This window comes from Genypterus blacodes, unplaced genomic scaffold (assembly GCF_046128005.1).
Source record: "Genypterus blacodes isolate CSIRO-AG114 ecotype Tasmania unplaced genomic scaffold, CSIRO-AGI_Gbla_v1 ptg000048l_1, whole genome shotgun sequence".
NCBI lineage: Eukaryota > Metazoa > Chordata > Actinopteri > Ophidiiformes > Ophidiidae > Genypterus > Genypterus blacodes.
This window is the reverse complement of record NW_027466861.1, coordinates 850001-874615: the sequence shown is the minus strand read 5'-3', so window position 1 is coordinate 874615 and position 24615 is coordinate 850001. Positions and strand designations below refer to the sequence as shown.

The 24615-nt window shown below is 46.2% G+C and overlaps 1 protein-coding gene across 1 annotated transcript in view; it reads right to left on the bottom strand.

Moving 5' to 3' along the window:
- csmd2 (CUB and Sushi multiple domains 2) overlaps window positions 1–24615 on the bottom strand; it is a 189818-nt gene that overhangs the window by 163427 nt on the left and 1776 nt on the right. The window contains exon 2 of the mRNA XM_076149883.1: window positions 11021–11237. Coding sequence (XP_076005998.1) covers window positions 11021–11237 — 217 coding nt within the window. The remainder of the gene's footprint in view (window positions 1–11020; window positions 11238–24615) is intronic.

The following is a 24615-nucleotide window of genomic DNA, read 5'->3' as shown; positions in this document are numbered from 1 at the left end:
TAATACGCCGCGTCACTCCGCCCAAGGGGCGCGATCTGGCCTTGATTCAGAGTTTCTGAGTTCATCCTTGGTGCTCTCCGTTCCAAGGAGAATGAGGATTGACTGTGTTTAAGCCGGGAGAAGATCCTCTGCTACTCCTGCTAGCACAGTCACTACATTTACAATTATGCTGCGATTCGTGGGCAAGAAAAATAATATTGCCAAATTTCAGGGAAATCAAGTTAACAGTCACTCAATTTCAACATCAACAGAGAGACAGAAGTTATGAATACCATAATAGAAGCATTCTCATCTTAGCAATAGCCCTCTGCTACACTATAATGATGCTAACACCTTGTAAAATCTTTTTTTCAGCAACTATTTGTGCTTGCAGCTACAAACCGATGTGAGAAGCATCCGGAACGGCGAACATATTTGTACTCAACATCAACACACCTTCCTCCTATTTCCGTGGCGCAATCAGAGTGCAGCGGCGTCCTTGTGAGAAACTCCACGTATGCAAATTGATTGCACAGTTTTAGACTGATGAATTCCAAAGGCAGGCTTCATCATGTAAGAGAGCATTGTGTTCTTCAAAGCCTCTTCCAACAACAAATGAGCCGCATACAGATTGTCAGAAACGTTACCATGGAGACACGTCAACGGCAGGGATTGGCTCCCGTCTTGACTCTCAATTTAATTACAGCCAATGGAATTATAAATTGTTAACAGCTCGCATGGATTTGACATCTTTTACACTGATCGCAGCAGGATAGACAAAGTACTAAGTTTCTGCAAGGATTTAGAACTTCTGAAGTGTTTAGGGTGAAAGTTTGAGGCTTTCATGTTGTGCTCAGAACTAACAGCCGCACAACAAATGCGACTTTGACGAGGAAGCGGCAACAATTTGGAAAGCTCATGAATACGCAATTCGGCTCGGTGGGAAACGTGTCAGTATCTGAGAGATGAGTGACACGTCTCACAAAAGCTCGGGCTAATTTGTTTAGCCTTTCCCGCTAAGATAAAGGGGTTGCTTTTAAATATTCATCAGGAGATATGGGCGCCTCGCTGTTGACGAGCCGGGACGGGAGAGGCTCTTATGTCTCTGACGCTCCATGCCCAAGGTGAGATAATCAACAAGAGGCAGAGAGAGAGAGAGGGAGAGAGAGAGAAAGAGAGGGAGAGAGGCAGAGAGAGAGACAACGAAAGAGAGGGAGAGCGAGAGAGACAGGAAGAAACAGAGAGAGGCAGAGAGAGAGGGGGGGAGGGAGACAGCGAGAGAGAAAGAGAGGGAGAGCGAGAGACAAAGAGAGAGGGGAGAGAGAGACAGCGAGAGAGAAAGAGGCAGAGAGCGGCAGCGAGAGAGAGGAGGAAATGAGAGGGAAAAAGAGAGAAAGAGAGAGGCAGAGGGAGAGAGAAAGAGGCAGAGAGAGCAAGAAAGAGAGACCGAGAGCGAGAGGGAGAAAAGGAGAGAGAGAAAGAGAGAGAGAGAGACAGTAAAGTGAGGGAGCTGCCAAATCCCCAAACATGACAACAAATACAAAACCGCCAAATAACAGGAAGTGAACCCCTGAGCAGAGAGGAAACCGACGATGAAAGTGAATAAGTGAATAATTTATGTTGTCTGGTCAGTGATGGAGCGGCGACATCATTATTGGTCTGATATCTGGGCCGTAAAAAGGCACCGAGCGCCAACACACAGCTGATTAGTTGTCATTTGCTGTACAAAATAGTTTAAGTCCCCCTGCTCGATGAATGTGTGTATGTGTGTGTGTGTGTGTACGAGTGTGTACTTTTGGCTTACATTAGGGACACACACACACACACTCCACTGGATCGTTTCCCAGCCAATGAGTGTGTATTTGTGTGTGTGTGTGAGTGATGTGACTGGTTTATCTTCAGTCTATCTGCGCTCCATTAACGGTGTATTAAATTGTCCTGATGCTATCTGTAGGTGCTCAACGCCACACACACGTAAGACACACACGTAACACACACACTCTCTCACTCACACATCACTCAGACATACACGTACGTTTGGCCAGCTCAGGCCTGATGCAGCTGACCAATCAGAACACAGCAGTTTAAAAAGGAGTTTACCGCCTCAGGCACATTTTCACTCAGTGTGCACATTGTGAAAACAGTCCCCTTTAATCCCGCCATCTTTCTTTTTGTATTTCTGAATGTAAACAAATAAAAAGAGCCGAATCATGACGACAGATGTGACCTTGATAGACAAAAGAAGAGAGAGCTTTAAACGAGAAACTTTAAATTTATAACGTGAAGGTTCTAACGGTCGATGTGATGAATTTAGCCCGGCGACAGAATTGCTTCCTTTGTTGATTTGTCCCCCTTTGGAGCAAAGACATAAGTCAATTACAGCAAACAAGTCAAAGTGACAAATGGAATGAAACGAGGTGATGATCACTCGTCCACGCTGCCGCCGCCGCCGATGCACAAATCACCTCGCAGGGATCCTCAGGCGGGAAACGATTAGGGACAAAACAACACCAATCCAGCCCAGTGACACTGTCGCTGCTGGGGAAAATGACGAAGCTAAATGTTGAGATATGCCGGGAAACAACCTCCTACATCCTACATACATCATCCTGTGCATCTTACTACATATACTGTATATTATTGATTTGCCCTCAGTGTGTGGCTATTGATGTTGTTAAGTTGTTTTCGATCAGTTTTATTGGACTAACTAAGCATCTATTTTGGTTGTAATAAGGCATTTTCTCTAGTAGGCGTCACTAATGTACCAAAGCTCAGGAGGAAATCAACCTAAAACCAGAATTTCCTCTAGATGGCGACAATGTACAAACATAGTGGCTAATGTTCTGATGTAACCTTTAAGAAAATCAACGTTTTGGATTTATCTTAACGCCTCATTAATTCCGTCAGGGGGCGAGATGAGGTTACCTAACACACACAGGGAAGCAGTTAAAGATACGCGTTCATCAGTCTGCACTGCGAACGTCGAGAATTCCATGCGGAACAAATGGGGTTAGCTAAGTGCAGCTGTGCGAGGGCAAGAGAGAGACGGAAGTGTGTGTGTGTGTGTGTGTGTGTGTGGACCAATGTACAGTTTGGGAAAGGCTGAGTGACATGTTGCCTTTCCAAGCAGCTTAGTCAGATAAAAAGGAAGTACGATATATCCCAATACAGCCAATCCGTCTTTCGGCCAGAAACCCTTTCTTCTCTCCCCCCCCCCACTCTCTCTCTCTCCCTCTCCCACTCTTTCTCTCCCTCTCTGATGCATGCATGCACAATAATACTGTAAATCTGTGATGTTCCTTGAAAAGATCATCATTTGTACCATTCCTCAGTGTGTGTGTGTGTGTGCGTGTGTGTGTGTGCGTGTGTGTGCGTATGTGCGTGTGTGTGTGAATGTGTGAGAGACCTTCCATTTCCCCCTCTCTCCATAGAGGGATGCCAGTAATAAACTCCAGAGCACGAATGGAAAGGAGATCTGATTAGCCGGCGGGGACTAACGGGGACGCGGTGACCGATGGAGCGCCGGAGCGACGCTATTTACTTTCCTCGCCCGTCGCTCTGCTTCTCTTTCCGTGGCAAGGATGATCAAAGAGCTCGAGAGGGAAGGAGACAGCGGGAGAGTGCATGGTGGTGTGAGTGTGTGTGAGTATGTGTGTGTGTGTGTGATGGCGAAGTCTGTGCCGAGGAACAGGCAGTGGTGCTGATGTGGAATTAGCTGCTGGCCATCAGAGGGACGGATTTTCTCAGACAGCATTCATCTCGACTCTGTAGTCTCTCTCTCTCTCTCTCTCTCTATCTGTTAATTATCTGCCTCTCTCCTCCATTCTAGTCCTCAGTACCCATGTAATGTATGTTTACGCTTCTCCATAGCCTGCTTGGTGTAATTTGTGCTCGAATTCCGACAGCAAAGCCATAACATCTGAATTGGAAGCGTTCCCCCCCTCCGGGTGTCCAAACAGCTACACACGCAGGCTCGCAACTGGTCGTATACACAACAAGTGTCTAATTACATGGCAGCCAAATCCTTTTGACACAGCACAGCTACCATACGTATATGTGTGTGTGTGTGTGTGTGTGTGTATGTGTGTGTGTGTGTATATGTGTGTGATATCCATTATCGCATTTCACAAGGTCTTTGGATAGCTAATTAGACGGATGCGCTCTACGTCTCCCAGGGACGAAGAAAAGAAAAGAAAAGCAAAAAAAGATGAAACCGCATGAACGACACGTGACTGCAGAGATACGCAATCGACCCGGGGCGGGAAGATGTGCCTGAGCCGGGGAAACAAACGGAGCACGAGGAGAATGTCTGTGCTTTAGTCCTATAGATTACAAAAAGAGTGGACATGTTCCATATTCGGGATTGTTGCTGGGGCGATTGCAACGGTGTGCTTCTGTTTTCATCGGCTCTCTTCGACCGGATACTTGTCACCGATGATTGCATTGTGCGGTGACGGACCTTTGGGGGCGCTAGATTCACGGGGGGGTGGAGGGGGGGAACACAAACATGAAGGGGAACAAATCAATCCAACACACACACACAAACACACGGTAACCTCATTATAATACTGCTTTGTACACATAAATCTGTAAATTTTCTTCTTTGGGGAACTCTGGTGAGAACTAGCAGTGTACTTGCGTTGGTGATATTGAAGACCAGAGCTGCCGAATCACAATCGCCGCCTGTATCGAGCTTAGAGTGCTGAAATTAGGAAATTGTGACTGACAGGATTTGCACATAAGCAGCCGTGCAAATGGAGAAATTGAATTCCCATCGGTAGAGCTCAGCATCGCCCACACCTTCTCACCATGGCTCGCTCAGGTAGCAGCCATTCATTTCTAAATCAAGAATTCTGTCTTTGTCCTTTTCTTATATTATGAACCAATTATACCGAATACTAGATTTTGGAACGCTTTGTAACCTTTGAGTGGGAAATTGGTTCACTACTCCGAGGACTTGCGATAGCCTTGTTACCTTCGCCGAATAAGTCATTTGTTCTCCTGTGTCGCTTAGTTGCTCCAGGATTCCATGGAAAGTTGGGAACTGATTTCTGTGGCGTTTAGTGTGCACAGTGGAAATGAGCCAGGTAAGAACACGATAAACCTGAATGGGCGTGGCTTATTCATCACGCTTCATCTCATGAATGAATCAGTTTAATGTAGCCAAACATGGTGGACACGTGACCTCACTAATGAGGCAAGGGGAGTTTGACCCAACAGATTCAAACATTTTGAAAGGAACAAAGTGTGAATGCAGAATATTGGATTTAGCCAATTTAAATTTGGGGAAAATTTCACATAAGCCAGCATGAATTGGTGGATGTTTAAAAGTTTTAAACAAAGAAAGTGAAATGAGTAAAAAGTTTTAAATAATTCCTGCCCAAACAAACCAAAATATCAGAAGACTGCTTTACATTTTAAACTTTTCAATCAAATGTGTTAATTGTGTTTCTGTAATTTATCAATAAATTATACAAATGATTCAAACTAAAAAACGAATTCTCTCAGATAATTTAAGAATGCAGTGGGCTGACAGAGCGTTAATAATTCTCACAGGATTTGAGTGATTCTGCTCTTTATCAAACACAAACGTATATAAATATTGCAGACTGAGACGCTTCACTCAGCGGCTACAGGCCTCCAGACGGAGGGACGTCATCGTCTTCGCGCAGTGAGTGATACGCGGAGCGTCGGACGTAAATCCACAGCCATCTCGTTGATTATTTCTCTAATCTGGGGTTACAGGACCTAATAATTCTGCCTCTCAGGTGAGCTGACGTCATAAATCTCCACATCGTTTCACTTTTTCCCGGCGTGCGATGATGAAAAACAAACTATCACTCTTCCTCCTGTTTTTAGCAGTCTGTCGTTAAAGCTGGCGTTGATAAGTGGCGGCCTCTCCATTAACAGCCCAGACTCAAAGGAACTATAAATCCAACCATGCGCGTGTGCGTGCGTGCATGCGTGTCTATGTGTGTGTGTGTGTGTGTGTGAAAGAAATCTACCTCCTGCCTGCTGTTCATGTGTGCAGTGTGTGCGTGCATGTTGATGAATACGATGCTTAATTATAACCGGTAATTCTAGCTTTCGTATTTCACACACACGCGCATTCACACACACACACACACGCACAAACACACACAGTCACACACTCCTCCACACTCCAGATCTGCACTCCTATCACGGACGTCAGAGCGCGTTAACATACCGGCACGTGTAGCCCGGGATTAACAGACAAAGAGACACGTGAGCGCCGCGTCATTTTTCAAAGTCTGTGCGGCGAGAGATCGATGGCCGCGGCCTTCACCCGGAGAGACTTATTGCTGTGGCGATGCTCAGCCGGGAGGAGCTTGTTGTAACGTCACCTTGACCCGTGGACATTAGTGCTCGACACGGTTGAATCATTCCGCGACGCACACAGACACACAGACACAGACATCCATGTAAATACAGGCTAGCACATCTAATTCACACGGGACCTGAACTGTGATTAACATGAGCCTGAGTGTTCCATGGCAACAAGGTAAACATCAGCCTGTGATTGGCTGGAGGGTGTTAGATAAAATCCGGATTAAAACTGACATTTAACTGCAGGCACGATTGTGGAAATAGATGCTACGCTCACATACTCATTGGCGCTATTACACTCTGTCCTCTAGGGGGCAACGTGAGCGCCGAAACACAAATCATCAACTGCTCTTGTTAAACTTTAAACGTTTCCACAGAGACGGGGATGAACTAATGTTACTGTCACTGTTACTTACATATGGTTACTTATCCGCATGGCAGTTTCTGACTTCATTCCAGTTACCAGTTGACTCAAAAACGAGGGTTAAACAGACTAAACACAAATTAGCATTTCAGTCAGTACTTTCAGCTTTACAGTTATGCTGCAGTATTCTGATTGATTTGTGTCTATATTCCACTTGTTTTCCTTTACCACATGGTTTTAGATGTTTACAGCTTAATTCTGAATTTTAAACCATAGGCAGGAATGAAATAAAGGCATGTTCATTGCGGTTTCTCACTCGAGCAGACACATCTCACATGCTTTGCATTCAAATAAACCTCCATCCTGCAGACCCAAACTCATACTGCAATGTCCCACCCAACGCTACGCTCTGCTGGTCCTTATTTAGGTCCCATCTAGCCCGCAGGCTGAAAAGCTGTCCCTTCCACGCCTCCTCCCCCTCCTCTCCCTCGCTCCCCCCCCACCGCCAGACTGCCAGGCTCTAAATCCCCTCCATCCCTCCGCTCCATCACTCCATCAGAGAGAGGCGCGTGGAGAGATGAGACGCTTTCCCCCCCCCCCTCCATTGAAATGTGCTGGCGCCGCTCTCCGATTGGCAGTTACAAGGCGCGATGTGACACGTAAGAAATGTGCACCGTCACGAGGAGTGACAGCGAGCGAGCTGGGGAAGGTTCGCCGTCTTCGCTCCAGGTTGGGTCGGCTGAGGGTTTAGTCATGCGATCCCTGTCTGGATGCCATTCTGGTGGGATTTGAACCTTGGCAGCCTCACAGTTCCACAACAATCTGATGTTCCTAACGTATTTATTGTTTCATTTTAAACCTGCGGGAATCACTGTTTTGCCTTTTGTTCCGAATCCAACGACTTTTAAAAAGTGAGCATAATCAGTATAGAACAACCGGCAGAGAAGGATTACCCGCGTCTGCAGCTCTGCGGAGGCTTTAACCACTTTTAGCTCATTGTTTTGGTTTTACACTCTCACATTTGCTATATTTATGGGCCTTCCCTGCTCTCATCCACCTCATTTCCAGCAGTAAACAGCAGCTGTTTCCATTTAAAAGGCCGCGATAAGACGACTGCTCGCTACCCAGCCGTCACCAGACGGCGAGTAAAAGCCGCTGACTAAGTGGGGAAGGAGATTGAGCGTCTACTACATCTTCCAATCAGGAGTTGGTGGAAACAAAAGCAAAAGTAAAAGTGAGTCTTGTATTTGAAGTATGTGAAAACAATGGGTTGCTAATCTCGTGCAGTGTCTGTTGTCACTTGTTCTTCTGCCTCCTGCAAAAAAAAGGTATTAACGCAGCTGAGAAGGTGGTGCATTCAAGGACACATCATCAGCACGTTGGGAGTCAGAAGCTGAATGCAAACAGTCTGAATGGTTGTCTATGGCATTAAAAAGTAAAACGTTAAAGCCGTGATCAGGATCCGTCTCAAGATCTACAGTCAGGAGAATTGTTACATGATTTGAGTTCATCTGATGCATCCACACTTGGTCCGTGTTTACATCCGGCTTGTGAGTGAGTGAGTTTCATTTACACTGAGGGAATGAGAGGTAGTTGACCTTTTAATCACTCACCATCACTGGAAATGACTGCAATTAAATCCCACCAGCAGCTTGTGTTTACCATCCATCACACAGAGACACACACACAGACACACACACACACACGTCACACTGAGCTTTGTTTCCGCTTTTTTACAATTCAAACTGCTGAAATTCCCATGGACTTCCTCCTCCTTTCTCAGGTGTCAGTTGAGATCAAATGTTTAATGAAGCGCCGCGGCAACACGGAGACTCATCTGCATTTCCAAAGGACTCAATGTGACTCACAAAGCATCTGCTGCAGCACGATACACACAATCTTCTCACACACACACACACACATCTACAGTCAGAAACGCATCCACGCATTCATAGCTCAACTTATTGCAAAGTATTATTTTAGGTTATTGGGATGAATTAATGAAAAATAAGAGAATTGCAGGTTTCATATAAAAAACATCAAGGAGAAAGTTTAAAAATTAAATGATTAAATCATCCATTTTTGATGATAAGCAGAGGAATGCAGATATAGCAGTGAAGTACACATGAAAGAGACACAAAGAGATGAGATATTAAAAAGGAGGTTAGGAGGGAATGAAGGGAGGGGGAGAGAAAATGGAGGAGGAAGAATGAGAGAGATGGAGAGAAAATTACTTTTGACACGAGCCGGAGATGAGAGCAAGGAGAGGGATGAGTTGCATATGTGTGCGTGTGCGTGTGTGTGTTATGTACAGACGCAGACACACACAAACACACACACGTGTCCTGTCAGACTCCAAGTCTCACTTTTACAAAACGCCTCCTTTGAAGAGGCAAACAACTGCGGTCAAACACACCGCAGATAAATGCGTGAGGCGGCTTCGCTGCCTGCTTCTCCCTGTGTAGTCCTCACCTTCTTCTTCATCCCTACCTCTTCCTCATTCTCTCGCTTTCCTTTTTTAAAATTCATTTTCTTTCCCTCTCAGTTGTTATTTTCAAGGCATTTAGACCAAGTGAGTGGGGCGCTATTCCCCGCCGCATCAATATACAACAAGGCCCAGAGGTCCACGCAGGAGAAAGGCTGAGGAGAGCGGCACAACAGCGATCCATAATGGATTTTTTTCTCTCTTTCATTCGCTTTTCTGCGGGGCGATGCGGCGAGGGCACCGCTGGCACAGAATGAGAAGAACGGCGAGGGAGACAGGAAGAAAAGCCAGATATCGACATGCGGGGCGAAACCAGAGAGGTCGTCGGAGACTCGAAACCGTCTCATCGGCAGAGCGGCCCTTAAGAAAACTCGTCTTCTTCGTCTCCCCCGGCTCTTGTGTGATATTTGTTTTGAACAATTTGCAATAACAACAAAACGTGAAGGAGACGGTGACGGATGATCAGACATGTAAAACCTCCTGTGTGCAGTTATCTCATACGGTGGCGTGTGATAAGACCACACGTCTGCATATCGAACCACCAGCAACGCTTTCATCACATCAATGCAAAATAGAAGTTCAGATCTTAAAATCTTACTTCGGCCTAAAACTGTTTACTCCCATAATCCCCCACTGATTAAAAGTTGTGTATTTTGCAAACATCTCCAAAACACTTTGATCCAGTGAGCGGCGTGCACACGGTGAATCTATTAAATTCAACGTTTGTGTGGTATGTGTTTTCACTCAGCGTGCACAATGGTGGTACAGGACTGAAATAGAGGTGGGTCAGTGTTCTTACTGTGCATGAAAACATAGGGAACATTTCACAATAGAGCCTTTTTAATGGAACATCATGTTCCGGTTGAAGGACCTGTCACCGTGTTTGATAACCCTTATTCATGTAAATCCACAAGCCTCCATTTTCCATAAATATGCATTTCAGCATTACTGAACCTGAGCTTCAGTAGTTGGAGTTTACTGAAACAAGAGGTTGAATCCAACTCAGGCTATTTGATCAGGGTGTTGTTTGTGTGTGTGTGTGTTTGCAATTAACATAATCCCACCCAAAGACAAAAGGTAACTACTGCTCAGAAAATAGTGGAACTGTGGAAAATATCCACTGGAGTCCTTAAGCTGCAGGGCCAGCATGAAGAAGAGGAGGAGGAGGAAGGAGGGAGGAGGATTACTGAGAACAGGAACCTTCTACACTTACATACAGGACGCGAGGATTATACCAAAACTGGATTTGAACTATGAGGAACTCTGCTTAAATGTTGCATAACCTCATTTTAACTGTCACAACCTGCAGTTTTCAAGTTGCTGCACTTATTTCTAAACTTTTGCACAGTTTCTTCTAAGAGAAATAAGTAAAGGCGCCTTAACAACTGCTGTGAAATGTTACGAGGACGCGGTAAGTGCCAGATTCTCCGGAAACAGAATTATCTCCACTGTTTTACCTTCGCCATGTATCAATTATAGAACTAGAAAGTGCCTGAGAGATTGAAGTGTGAAGGCCTGACAAATGTTTGAATGGTTTCTGTACCTGAATGAACCTAAAGCTCAAATCCTTTGAAGCCACCATTTGTTTACACACTGGTACAGCCAATTAAGCAGAGCTGAGTCCGTTTGAAGGCAGAAGATACCTGAAAAACACATTTCTAGCAAACAAAAACTGTAACTACTATCAGAAAACAGGGTTGACCACCAGAACCAGGAGAACTTCCTGCACATAGGGATGTATTATGGTCCAAAAAAGCCAGAAAATGGAGAAGAAGAAGAACCCGCGAGTTCAAAAACATACACACACACAAACACAGACACAGAGTGATGTGGGCGGTGGTTACCGTGTCCGCAGGTTCCCCGGGCTGGGGGGTCCGTCGTACACAGACAGGATGTCAAAGTCCTCCTCCAAGGCGAAGCCCTGAAACACCAGCTGTATCCGGTTGTGTTCCGCCGCCACGATCACCCACGTACAGTTGGCATAGTTGGGGTAACCGTACGGGTAGCCGGGGCTCTCTATCGTCCCATTGGGACTGTGTAGTGTGTAACTGCAGTTCTGAGCTGCAAAGAGAAGAATCAGAAGAAGACATGTTAGCAAAATTTTAAAATGGTGCAGAGTTTTTCGAGACATTTTCAGCTTTTACAGAACATTAAACTGGTAAAAACACACTCACACCCACAGTTGCGCTGCAACATCCATTATCACCTACGGAGTGCAGCAGGCACACACACACACACATACACACTGCCAAACCCCTTCATCACACACTTGTTCACTCACGGACCCTTTCACCACTTTAGGAACAAGAAGAGGAGACAAGAGGAGGAGGGGGAGGAGTGGCCACACCATTAATTTTGGTTGATTTGGCCAAACCTCACCACTGCTCTCCAACTACCACCGCTACCCTCACACACACACACACACACACACACACACACACACACACACCACATTAATCACACTCATCTTTTGCATATTTGTTAACAGCCACTTGTGATCTAGTGCACTCCATCTGGAATTTTAACTGTGTGTGTGTGTGTGTGTGTGTGTGTGTGTGTGTGTGTCCATCCATCAGTACAAAGTGGGCTGAGGCTGTAATGTGTGTGTGTGTGTGTGTGTGTGTGTGTGTGTGTGTGTGTGTGTGAATTGGTGTGGCCGTGGATCGCCAGGCTGAACGACTTTGACCAAATCCTTCAAACTAGCTCTGGAAACTCTATCACTGAGGCATCGTTTCACGTTTACAGGCCTGGAGTAAATGACAACAAACCCAAAAGACATTAACAGAATGAAAAGGCGTTTCAGGCATATCTAACTTGAATTTGTAAAGTTTGATTGCTTGAATAGGCTAAAATCAAATACTTTATTGCTAGTTTTAACATCACAGTGATTCCTTGATGCAAAATTGTATATTACGCTCAAGATGCAGCATGTACAGGGCCAGTATACACAAATACATGCAGTGTTGTATTGTTTTTCAAATCTGACAACACAAAACAACCTGACTGACAGATGTGGGTAGATCTCATGTGTGTTCCCACCCCCTCACCCTGCTGTAAACTGGTTTCAGTCTCCAGTCGCGGTCAAATCATAAGCCGACAATAGCAGCCTGATGAAAGACAAACACGTTCGACAGGAGTACATCCAATTTATACAAATGTTGCATATTTTCCTTTTGTTCACCGCCGCCGCAGCAGACCTGAATCATAATGCGGCCTGATTAAAATGTAATTAGGCGATTGTAATTGGAGGACATCTGCTATCTGCATAACCTGCATTATTCAACAACACAAACAATGCAACTCACAGACTAGATATCATTTTTGGGTTTTGTTTACTTATATCCATAATCATGAATGAATAAATGGCAAATCAACGCAGCACATCGCCGTACAAAAGCATATTAAAAAACAGAAATCGGGAGCTTTGGTTGAATCCCTCTGAGGATACTTGGATCCCTCGTCCAAAGCTTGTGAAACATTCAAATTCGTGGATAATCTTTGCACTCTGATGGGTAAACAATCCCACATTTAAAAGTTTCCATACGTGAAAAAGTGCCTCTCACCTGACAGGCAGCAGGGATTTGCAGGTAATCAGGCCCCAAGAACGAAGACGAGCCCAAGCAATTTCCATTCCCTCTAAACAAACACTTCATAAAACCTGATTCAATTGTTGTTTGCCCAGAAAGCAGAAGAATGTGTGTGTGTGTGTGTGTGTGTAGGGGGAGACACATGGCAGTCAATTAAGCACGGACAGGATCAACCTAAGCATTTGTTTTCACAGCAATAACTGGCTTTTAAGATTTGAGGGGCCATGTCAGGTTGTTTGGGGAACGCTGGGGCGGAGCTGGAAGAACAAAAGCCAACCCACACAAATCACACAACACCGATATTAGCCTTTTGTTCTGGGTAACTCGGCAAAACGGCAGCGCGATGGCTTTTTGGAGAGGAGACGAGCGGAGAAGGTGGAGGATAACAGCGTCTGTAGCTACAGTCAATCCATCAAAACGCCTCCGTCAACGCCGCTCGCTCATAGTCATCCAGAAGATGCTAATGCACTCCAGCCCCTGTGACCTGAACTCACTTTAGCTCGTGGGCGCACGGAGAGTTCAGCTCTACGTTTGCTGTGGAGATCTGACAGATTTACAACGAATTTCAATGAAAGACGGGGGAGTGAAGTGACATTTACATTAATAAAACGTGATGTAGTCGTTAAAGTCTCAGGACGGCTTCAATTCAACGTTTATTACCTGCTGACAAGACTTAACACCGCTTATTCTACGGCTACTTAGCAAAGAAACAGATGTCAAACCGTATATGAGCTTTAAAATATCGCAGGCAGCATCACTGTGTCCCTTCTTGGAAATTGAGCCTTTCCTCATCATGTTACCGCCATTTTTTGCAAATGTCTGACTGCTGAACGTGAAAATTAACACGACTACCAAAGCAGTTTAATTCAAAGTTTACACTAAATACAACACACATTTTAAAGTCATCATCATCAAACCCAGTTAGATATTTTCTCCAGCTTGCTAGAACCAAATGACTAGCTCAATGTTTCGCTAAATGTCCAGTTTGGCTTAATGTGACGAGCTCAATTACTAGCCAAATGTCTACCTTAATAGCTAGCTAAATGTCTAGGTATATGTTTAGCTAAATGACTGGCTTAATGTTTAGCTTATTGTGTAGCTTCATGATTAGGTAAATGTTGCCCGGCCACTTTCGTGTCTAAGTGAGCAGGCAACATGAAGGTTTAACGCAGAAGCATTAGCCACGCTAACAGTGGAGTCTAGTTCAAACTGACTTCAGTTTAAAGTCTTAGTAACTTTGCTGTGGCTGTGTCTATATGTTAATCCATGCATGCTTAAACAATCTGAAACACATTCAAACAAAGGTAAATGTCTCCACCACGCCTGTAAAACTGTAAAACTGCATCTAACTGCGTCTGACTGTCGACCCCATGTGGTCCAGAACGTTGAAAATAACCGAGCGTGGCGCCGCGAGCTGTCGTTTCTCCACTTCCTGTTCTCAGTCCTCTGACTAAAACCCCGTAAACAGGAGAGAAGGACAAAAACAGATCGAGCCGCAAGCGATCGTCAGTAGACGGTTCATTAGATTGAGCAATTCGCCTTCGCCATTAACTTCAGGTCGATACTAATATCCAGGTAGAATCTCCACATCCGCCTCTCCTACCTGATTTTCATACACAGAGCCCGATCAATAACCTCCTCATCATCGCCTTCATCTAGGGCCTGGATCAGATAAATGTCAATCAATGCCTTATATATAACCGCCTGATGGGCCTGATGGGGGCCTGATGGGGGCCTGATGGGGGCCTGATGGGGGTCACAGTGGACCTCTTGGTCATGGAAATGGAGGATGTGGAGGTTGGGCCTATATTCTACATGTTTGCCCCCCAATAAACTTTAGCACTGACAGAAATGCAATAAAATTCCTCACTTGATCGAAGTCCAATTTTTGTGGTACATTAGAAGCGGGTGGTGTACATTTGAGTAGTTTCCTTCATTGCAGTAAGCAATTAGATGAAAGTGTTACAGGGCTGACACAACACCGTTAGACAAAGTTTTCTGCAACGTAAAGTACTGCGTATGATCACAGGACGTAAAGTATATCACCGGCGGATGGGCTACGCTGTACATATTGAGATATGATGAGGGAACAAGCAGAGAGCCAAGCAGTCGCCGTGTTTTATGGACACAATTAACTAAAGCACAAAAATCCATGACGGATAAGAAGTCTGCCAGAGCTCGGCTGAACGCGACGCTCGAGCGCGAAGCACCTGAGCCAAGTGACCGACTCTTAAATCGATAATGACGCACACAATCTGGACCAAAAGACTAAGATGGAGCTTTTAGCGAGGCTGTTTTTTTGTATTCTGGCGTCGGCGGCCAGAAAAATGTTTATCCTCTCTGGAAAATGGATGGCTGAGATTGAATTGGACGAAGATGCACACATCGGAAAAGGATTTCGGCGGACATTAAAGGCTGATTTACAACAGCTCGGAGGTTGATTTGCATTGGGACCCAGTCATTTAAGAAGGTTCTGGCACAGAGGCTTTTGTGTGCCGTGCAGTTATCAGTGGGGAAAGGCAACACCTTGAGCGAACGATTTGTGGCTTACTGACAAACACAGCGTGTTTCCTCTCCAGCTCCACAAAGGAAAAGAGAAAGTCCACAAAGGAAAAGAGGCGAACAGGCGCCTGGACATCATTGTGATTGTCACCCAAAGATACAAATTAGACCGAGGTAAAAAAGAAGAAGGAGAAGATGAAGAAGCATGCCAAAGCCTTTCACTTCAAGTTATGTTAGCTCTAATAGCCAAATTTAAAACCAAATGTTCCAGACCCAGTGCAAAGCTTGAAGAAGAGGAGAAATCTGCATCATGTGAGGAAGGAAACTGTGAAGGAGAGATCCAAAGAAGGATTTGTGTCCTTTGACAGGAAGAGCAAAAAAAGGAATCACAGAGAGACAGGGGAGAGAGAGAAAGAGAGAGAGAGAGAGAGAGAGAGAGACAGAGAGACGGAGGTTGTTTGCATGATGAAATTGAGATGAAGGCCCTGTAAACAGACTGCTGGCCGAGCTGTTTCAGGCCTGGTGAGACCCTGGAGGTCACTTGACTCAGCGTGTGCAGGATATGAAGTGGTTGTAAATAAGCCAGTTGATCAATTTAGCAGATTTGCTATGTTGTTCAGCGTGTGTATCACACGTGTTTGCGTTGGCTCGTGTTAACTCTGCTTGTAACCGATGTCTGTAAGTGTGTCGTCCGCTCGCTTACGCCCCTCTGCTGCCAAATTGGGAGTGCGGGAAGATAGGGCGACCTTGGTGGGGCGAGGCGGCATGCGTCGTGACATTTTGATGAATTGATGGCCACTGCGGCGCCGCACTCCATTGGTGCGGCGACCCCTCAGGGTGGAGCGAGGAGAGACTGATGGGAAGAACATGGGAAAGGAGGGCATGAGGAAGAACGGACGGGAAGCTGAGATGAGGAGAGAGAGAGGCAGAGAGTGTGTCAGAGGGTCAACGAGAAAAAGAGAAGCCGCGGGCGAGGGTCAATGAGTTGAAAAAAGGAAGAGGAAGAGTGTCAGGTCAGAGGTGTTGTACTCGTGTCCTGTGACTCGCTGCCCTTCACCACTCAGGTCACAGACGGACACTGACACATTCACAGCAAGATGGTGCTTAATTTGTACATTCGTTCTAGGTCCTCCAAAGTGTGTGTGTGTGTGTGTGTGTGTCCAGAAGCTGAGTATCTGGGCGATAAGCTACACAGCTACATGTGGGAGTTTTTCATGTGCGTTCATGACGAGCAGTGTTAAAAATCCTGCTGAACTCCATTCCAAACACATACACACAAAACACTTAAACACACACCTACCTAAGTATCCCAGAATGCATCACCATTGCCAGTCAGCTCAATCAACCGTATGGGAAATGCAGTCAACACAAACACATTCATCACAACGCTTCCTCCTTTCTCCTTCGATTAATCCATTTTCAACCAGGAGTCAGTGTGAAGTCTGAGCTTACAAAGTAGCCTCAATGTAGTTAGCTACTTAGGAGTAGCTTGGCTCCATCTGTAATGTTTTAAATCATAACTAACACACTCCTGTTTAACAAAGCGTGTCCAACACCATAAAGACACAAACAATACCAGGAGCACAGAAGCGTAAATCTATTTTTTGGACATTTTCTGTCTTTACACCCACTTCTTCTGCGTCTTCTGCGTCTTCTCCGCTGTTCAAGTTTGCCTTTGGACAAAAGATAAAGACAGAGATCATCCTGTTCTCGCTGTCAAGAACAGAAATGCCTCAGTTCTTCTGTCGATGTGAGAGATGAATGGAGCCGAAGTGGATCAAACTCAGTGTTTGATGTCTGAAAAAAGTTCCTGATAATGAGGCTGCTGTCACTTCCCCGGCTGACCCGCGGCACCCAAGGCGCCGTTTGTCAACAACGGAAGATTGCGTCTCGGAGAAAAGTGCAACGCGAGAGATGGATTGAGACGACGAACGGAGACGTCGAGAAATTACTGAAGTGGATTTATTCTGTGTATATCAAAGGAATAAAGCCAGAACAATCACACACAATTTGAGGGAGGGCCGAGACTCCACACGCACACAGACACACAAAGTGAAGATCCCACTGGAGCCAATATGGAATAATACTCAACCAAATAAGTGCCTCCCTCAGGGTTTATAGACTAACACAGCTTTCTACCGCCACATTACGACCGACCCCACGAGTAAACTTCAAACAGCCCATGTGTTCTCTGTTTGTGTGTGTGTGTGTGTGTGTGTGCCAGTAACGGCCTCCCTGGTGGAAAGATAAACCCTTCCGCCCCATAGATCCTCTCAGCACCACCATTTGTCTCCCGGCACGTCAGCTCGAACGCACGCCTTGACCGCATCATATCCAAATTAACCTCTAGATGGCCGCCATTAAAATGGAAATGGCCGAGCTCAGCGATCCCGTTCGCCTCCATACATTAGGCTAATGTCCGGGGGGCCGGGACGACACGTCTGCCATTACAGACCAGCCAAATGCAGCGGAAGGCACGAGCGATGGGGCCCCGCTCGCACTTAGCCCTCGCACCCTCCCCCCCTCTACCGCAAATGGTTTCCGCTGGAGTGAACGTTAAACGATGTTCCGGGATTAACAAAGAGAGGGCCGGAAAAATGTGGAGAACAGGTGCAGAACTGAAGGTTGGAAGGGATGAGACATAAACTTTAACTCTGATCAGATGAACTTTTCAGGGATTGAAGTGTCGGTATGGCATTACACATTTTAGCTACCTCGCTACCAGTTAGGGGGCAGTCCCGAAAGTCTAGCAAGTATACGCTTTGAATCCTTTGTTGGCTCGGGACCTTTTTTATCTGACGAGGCAGCACGCGACGATAAAAATAATCACAGTTCCGATCGTAATTACAATATGTGTTGCTTCAATAATCGCAAATTGATTTTCAGAACAAATCCTGCAGGCTGAACAGGAAACACATGGATTACTTGTGTCCCAGTTGTGGCATTCGCATCCAAGGCTCTGGCATTTTTGATGAACTGTTCAAGGATCTGTTGACGCCTACGGCACAGGAGCGAATACACACACACATTCACACACACACACACACCTACAACCCTGCCACAGCATTGGGTGGAGTAATTGCGCGCTAAAACGCTACGCGAACACAATGCAGCGTGTGTTCTCTGAGACAGAGAGGAAGAGGAGAAGGTGATGGGGGAAGGCAGGCAAGCAGGTCATACCAGCTGGTCATATTTAACCATAACCAGCAGTATCACCAGGTGAGGTGAACGCCTGACCCGTCACCCGACCCGATGCACAACTCTCATGCAAGCTCAGCCCATCACTTGGCCTATACAGGATTCAGAGGATGTTCTCTTCCTTTCTGTCTTTATTCTGCTCTTGTCTTTAACAAGCCCCCACCCCTCGCCATTCAAGTGAAGCCTTTGTGTGTATGTGTGTGTGTTTGCCTTACATGTATGTGTATTGATGAGAACAAGACGTAAGTAAAAGCAGTGACGGCGGTTGTCGAAAACAAAAGAGGTTGAAACCCCAATCACCATTGCCGTCACAGACATAGTATGTTGTTTCCATGACAACAAGAAAATCCAGGGCACTAATCAAGACAATTATTTACTATTGTCCAGCCGTACACATGATTGGGAGCAATAGGATTCAGCTGAAAGATCTGTGACGATTAATCAATTAATCAATCACAATCAATCACATTATGGCAGAGTGATCCCTCAATCACAGCTGCATTTCTCAAGGATGAAGTCAAACAGGTTATTGACGAAATGATGCAAACGGCCGTGGCCTATATAGGCTCTGGGAATCAAGCTTCATATGTTTGAGGCTAACACGTCAAATCGGTCTCCACAGCGCCACCATCAGGTCGAGGTGAATTTGATAGGTTCGTCTCTGGATCATCGTACGACTTCCCATGTAAACAGAAGAGACATAATCATTCATGCACCAGCGCAGGTACGTACACACACACACACACACACACACACACACACACGTCTCATTCACACAGATATTCACACTTACATCATTTCTCGTGTCTCATTGAAGAAAAGTGCAATTACTGAATGTGTGACATTAATGTGTGAAAGTCAATTATCAGCTCATTTCACTCTGTTCAGGTCTCACAGGCAACCCAACCTGGGTTTACTAGCCAATCTATGCTAGAACCTGTGATGTATTTTGGCTCACAAGACATGAATCACTCCTCAAAGAGACTCAATGACCAGATTTCACAACAGAGATCTATTTGTGTATCCATGAGATACATTTGGCCTTTTGTACTAGATGTATATCTCAGCTGTGGAAGTCCTGGCTCCATAAGCGTCCATTGAAACACCCGCAGACTGTGCAAGTGAACGCCAAATATCTGCAAAACGCTGTTATTACAAGAAAACACAAAGTCAGTGACCTAGTTTGGTTGGAAATGACCTTTAAAACCATGAAATTCTGTAGCCTGGACTCAAACTCCCTGAATCCCAAATCTCCATGAATACACATTCACCAATCCAGCAGCAGCAGAAGGATTCGTGCTGCGTTAATTCTGCGAGATCATTGTGGACGCATTTGTTCTATACGTGTGTGTGTGTCTGTGTGAGCAGATGGTGGCCGACATCGGATACTGTGTGAGAGACGCATCTTAACCCTTAGAGGACGCCCTGCAGCAGAGGTCGGGTCAAGCTGGTCCCTGCAGGCCTATTCCATCTATCAGTAAGAGGCGGATGAACGTGGGTTTGATCAATCAGCGACGCCTCACTTTAACCTATCAACTGAGAGCTGAACCCCTGATTAGGTTTCATACCACTGCCGCGATAAACGTGGATAATGGATGTGAGTTCATGTCGACGCCGCTGCTGCATCATCACGCTGCAGCATCGCTCAGATTACAGAGTCGTATGCTGATGATGCATGTGTAAATTATGATCAATGCTGCTTCGCTCTACTTTTCTTTTTTGCTCCGTGTAACAATTTTGTGATGAAAACATTGGCAAGGCGTCCGTTTTGGCAACAGGAGTGCACGTTATCAAACACAGCTGCACTCCGTTCGCAGCAGAAGTGCATTACACGCTGATTTCTGCATTATCCAGCTATAAAAGATCAATACAGAGGATAATTTTCTATTTGTTTCTGAATATCATTAATACGTCTGCCAGGGTTTGAGCCAATAGAGCATCAGAGTAGACTCACATACACACGCGGGTAGGACACAAGCAGCAACGAAGCACAAAATCACCCTGATATGCTACGTTTGCCAGTAAAGACTCAAATGTGAAAAGTAAGACAAAGCCTAGTGTGAAACGATTAATGTAAAAAATCGGTACTTATGTTTCTGATCACGACCCATAAACACAAATTTGCTCCTTCCTGTGGAAAATGGATTTATAACGCCATGACGATAAACAAGAGCAACTAAACCTTTCACAACCAAAAGAAGTGGTGGCAACAACGTTAGACGTACGGTAGGCGTTAAAAGTTGGAAAAGACAAAAAAGACAAATAAGACAAAAGACGAAAAAGACAAAAAAGACCCAAAAAAAGACATTAAGGACAAAAAAGACAAAAAAGGCGAAAAAAGACAGAAAAAAACTAAAAGACAGAAAAATACCAAACAAAGCAAAATCCTCACGGATGAAAACTCCTCATAAAACAGTGATGTCATTGCAATCTCTCTTTCGTTTACATTCATGAACTCTGATCGATTAAGATACTAATTGTTGCCTAAGATTGTGTTTAGAATGCCCCTAGATTTCACACACACAGACACACACACACACAAACACAAGCCCGCTTTTGTTCGCACGATGACCTCTTCCTCCAGAAAACCCCCTCTGACAGATTGTCTATACTGAGGACAGAGACGGGAACGGAAGGAGACAAGGACGAAGACACGATACCTTCAGCCCGCAGATCTAATCTCAGATATGGGTCGATGGGCAGGATCGCAGATATCTGATTAAAGCGGCATAACTAACAAAAGCTCAAAGGAACCCTGGCGGCGCTTTGTGTCTACACTAGACAGACAGGACGTCCACCTCTGTCCCGCGCTTGGCAGGGATTTACGGCAGCTGGAGCAAACTCAAACGGCTGCCGGTAGTGCGGAACGAGAATCTGTTCAGTGGGCTTATTTCTGCATCTCACCTTGATCCAGGGGGAAGATTGACGGTGCCTGTATGTTGTTTTGCACATGCGTGGCACTGACGCACACACGGCGTTCCACTGTGGGATATGAGGCTTACTTCTGAGGCAGGCGGGCGAGCCGGCGCTTTCTTCATCTCCCCCAACAAGCTGGGAAAATCAGGTTGTGGGATAAAGGAGATAAGTTCCAATTTCACTCCTTTGAGACCTACACCACACGTGCCCACGAGCAATACGCAAAACCCCAACAGTCCACCATTAAAGGTCTCAAATGGAGCCAACAGGGACTTCCGCATTTCTTTAAAGCATCAGTCGACGCTTGGTTGAAGTCGAATTCCGCCCTTCTAATGCCTAGCTCAGCAAGGTTTGAATGCAACGTTACGGGGATGAAAGCAAATTTCTGTACCGCAGAACGCACACACCTATCTGTCTCCCGCAGGTGTGTGCCAATGTGCAGACACATCGGTTTGGATGAGAGTTAGCCGATATTTAATGGGTACAATCTGTTCTAATATGCGAATTCTATTAAGTTCAACCACCATTAAGTGTTTAATAATGAGAAAATAGCAGAATAAGCGATTGGATTTCACTGAAAACGAACTGCACGTCGCTCATCATCTCATTAGGCACCACTTTAATCAAGAAACTCAGACAATATGCTAATGGCTATAAGTTCGTAATGACTTGATGGTCCAGTTTGTCTTTGGATTTGAGTGTGCCAGAGTGTGTGTGTGTGTCTGTAAGTGTGTGTGTGTGTGTGTGTGTGTGTGTGTACATGCTTGAAGGCCTAACATGAGTCAGTGTCTACTCAAGCATGCACGGATGCATTTGCAAGTGATTTCTTCCGACTCTGCAAGTGTGCATGAATTTGTGTGTTGTGAGTGTAATTGTGTGATTATGTGTGTGTGTGTGTGTGTGACCCATAGTGATCAGTGTGACAGAGCACAGTGACAGAGCTGTGGCCATCTGGAGACAGATGACAGCGTGAATCACCAGCGAGGCGGAGGCTGAGGACGGGAGGTGACGGGATGGAAGGATCAACGAAAGAGGTAAAGGAGAAAGAGGTGATGAGGGTGGCGAGGAAGAATCATTTGCGCCATCTCAAGGCTGTGCACGTGCACCGACTCACACACACACTCACACACAGACACACACACCTCCCTCAGCGGCCCCCTTTTTGAGCGAGCTAATGACCTGCTTGTCAACACTTTTCAGCTAATCGCCCCTCGAGTGAATGGGGGCGGCGACTCTCCAGATCATCCAAGCTCACGCACGCGCATGTTTGTGTGTGTGTGTGCGCACACAGACGCACACATTGCAAGTTGTTGAAATTGGAGCCTGCTTGATGTCTGACGAGAAAATGAGCCTCCAAACAGACCATTTACTACAGAGAGGAAAATCACCCGGCACTGAAAAGGCTCAGACGCAGACAGAGGGCCCCAATTATCACTCAGCTGGTGTGTGCTCATCGCCCCCTCCACCGCTGCTCTGCCTCAGCCCCCTCCAACCTCTCTCATTGTCCCAGTCTTTTTTTCCCTGCTAGCACCTCTTTGGCGTTTGATTTCCACTCGCCGTGTCCTCATTTTAACCCTCCTCGCTCTCCTGCGGTGGCTCCTTCAGAGTCAAATCTTTCGAAGTCGTCGGTTTCCCCTTGGCCAGTCGGAGGGAGGGGAGGTTACGACCGATGGAACGAGCGGGCGAGGCGGCGAAGAAGGTTAGATAAGGAGGCGCGAGCAGACAGGTGGGCGAGGAGAGAGGAACAAAAGAGGGAGGGAGGCCTGAAATCAGCCTGATGAACACACAAGACAAATGGGGTTTGGAGGCGTCCTGCTCTGTGTTCTTTCAAGTGCGTTAACATCCTTTGAGATTGTTTAACCTCCGCGTAACACTACTTTCAATTTCAGCTCCTGTGACCATCTATCACACCGGCGAGGCAGCGGCGGCGGCGGCTTTATGACAGCGGCTCCCAGAGTGGCATCTGGAATCCACACAGGGCTTTCGAGTGAAGCTCCCACAGGAGATCACAAGAAAGAATTGAAGAGGAGTTTAGTGTCACTGTAATGCTCCCAAACTATTAAAGTAAGACGCTTCATAACTGTGACAAACACAGAAGAGCAGAAGCCTTCATCACATTCCAATATGTCTGCAGCCTCACAAACCTAAAGAATCCTCTGACCGGAGGAGTATGAGGCTGAGGGAACTGTCCATGGTTCTGAAAAGGAGCTGAGCTTGTGCTGTAGCTGTCCGCGGTGCTGAAAATGTCTGCAGCGACCCCAGAGGAGCTCCGTGACTCACAGCTCTCCAGGCTACATGGATCCACTCTTCATCACCATATGGACTCCATACACAGGGACCACACGTTAGTTTAGACCCAGACCGGAGCCTGCAGACCCTCATATGTTGCCTCTGCGCCACATTTTGAACTGCAGACCACAGTTTGCATCCTCAAATCACATCATTCATCGATAAGTGGGCCATCGGTTCTTAATGAGTGTGAAAGAGGAGGAGGAGGACGAGGAGAAGGAGGGGGAGGGGCGGGGGGAATGTTCTTGAACTGTGGTCTTATCATCAGTTATGATCACACTGACCTCAACGCTGCACAATCATGAAACACAACTCACATCTCATGTCAACAAATAAATGAGATATCAAATGAAGAAGGGGAAATGGCGGAACGAGTTTGTAAGTCATGAAACTATAGAAGGTGAGAAAAAGAGAATCAGATCTCTCTCTCTCTCACATTCTGTGAGTGATAAAAGGGGAAGGGGGGCTTGTGGGGGGTACGGCGGGCATCGAGCCCTCTGGTCCGCTCCGGCGTTACCGCGAGTTGCGTCATGAGCGGCGCAACACACGAGAGCGCGGCTGCGGTAAAACTCACACGACGGCGGAGGAGGAGGAGGAAGAAGAAGAAGAAGAAGAGGAGGAAGTGGACGCAATGAACGCCGGGTGTGACGCCTCCTGAAACACCCACGCGAGCTTAGATACGTCATCCGCTCACACACTCTCCTCGCCTCTGCGCGTTCAAACCAATACAGGCTGATTAGCGCTTATTGATCGATGGGTCCCGCGGACACATGCCCTGCTCCGGCCGTCTCTTTCTGCGCCTGTTCGCCTCCTGGGAACTTAAACAAGGAGACACACGGAGCAGCGGATGTTTCGATCGGGCCTGAGTGATATCGAACACTTTGATCGTGTATTTGGGCTTTGATCCCCCCCCGCCCCCGCCAAGTCTCCTCTCCGGCCCGCGTCTC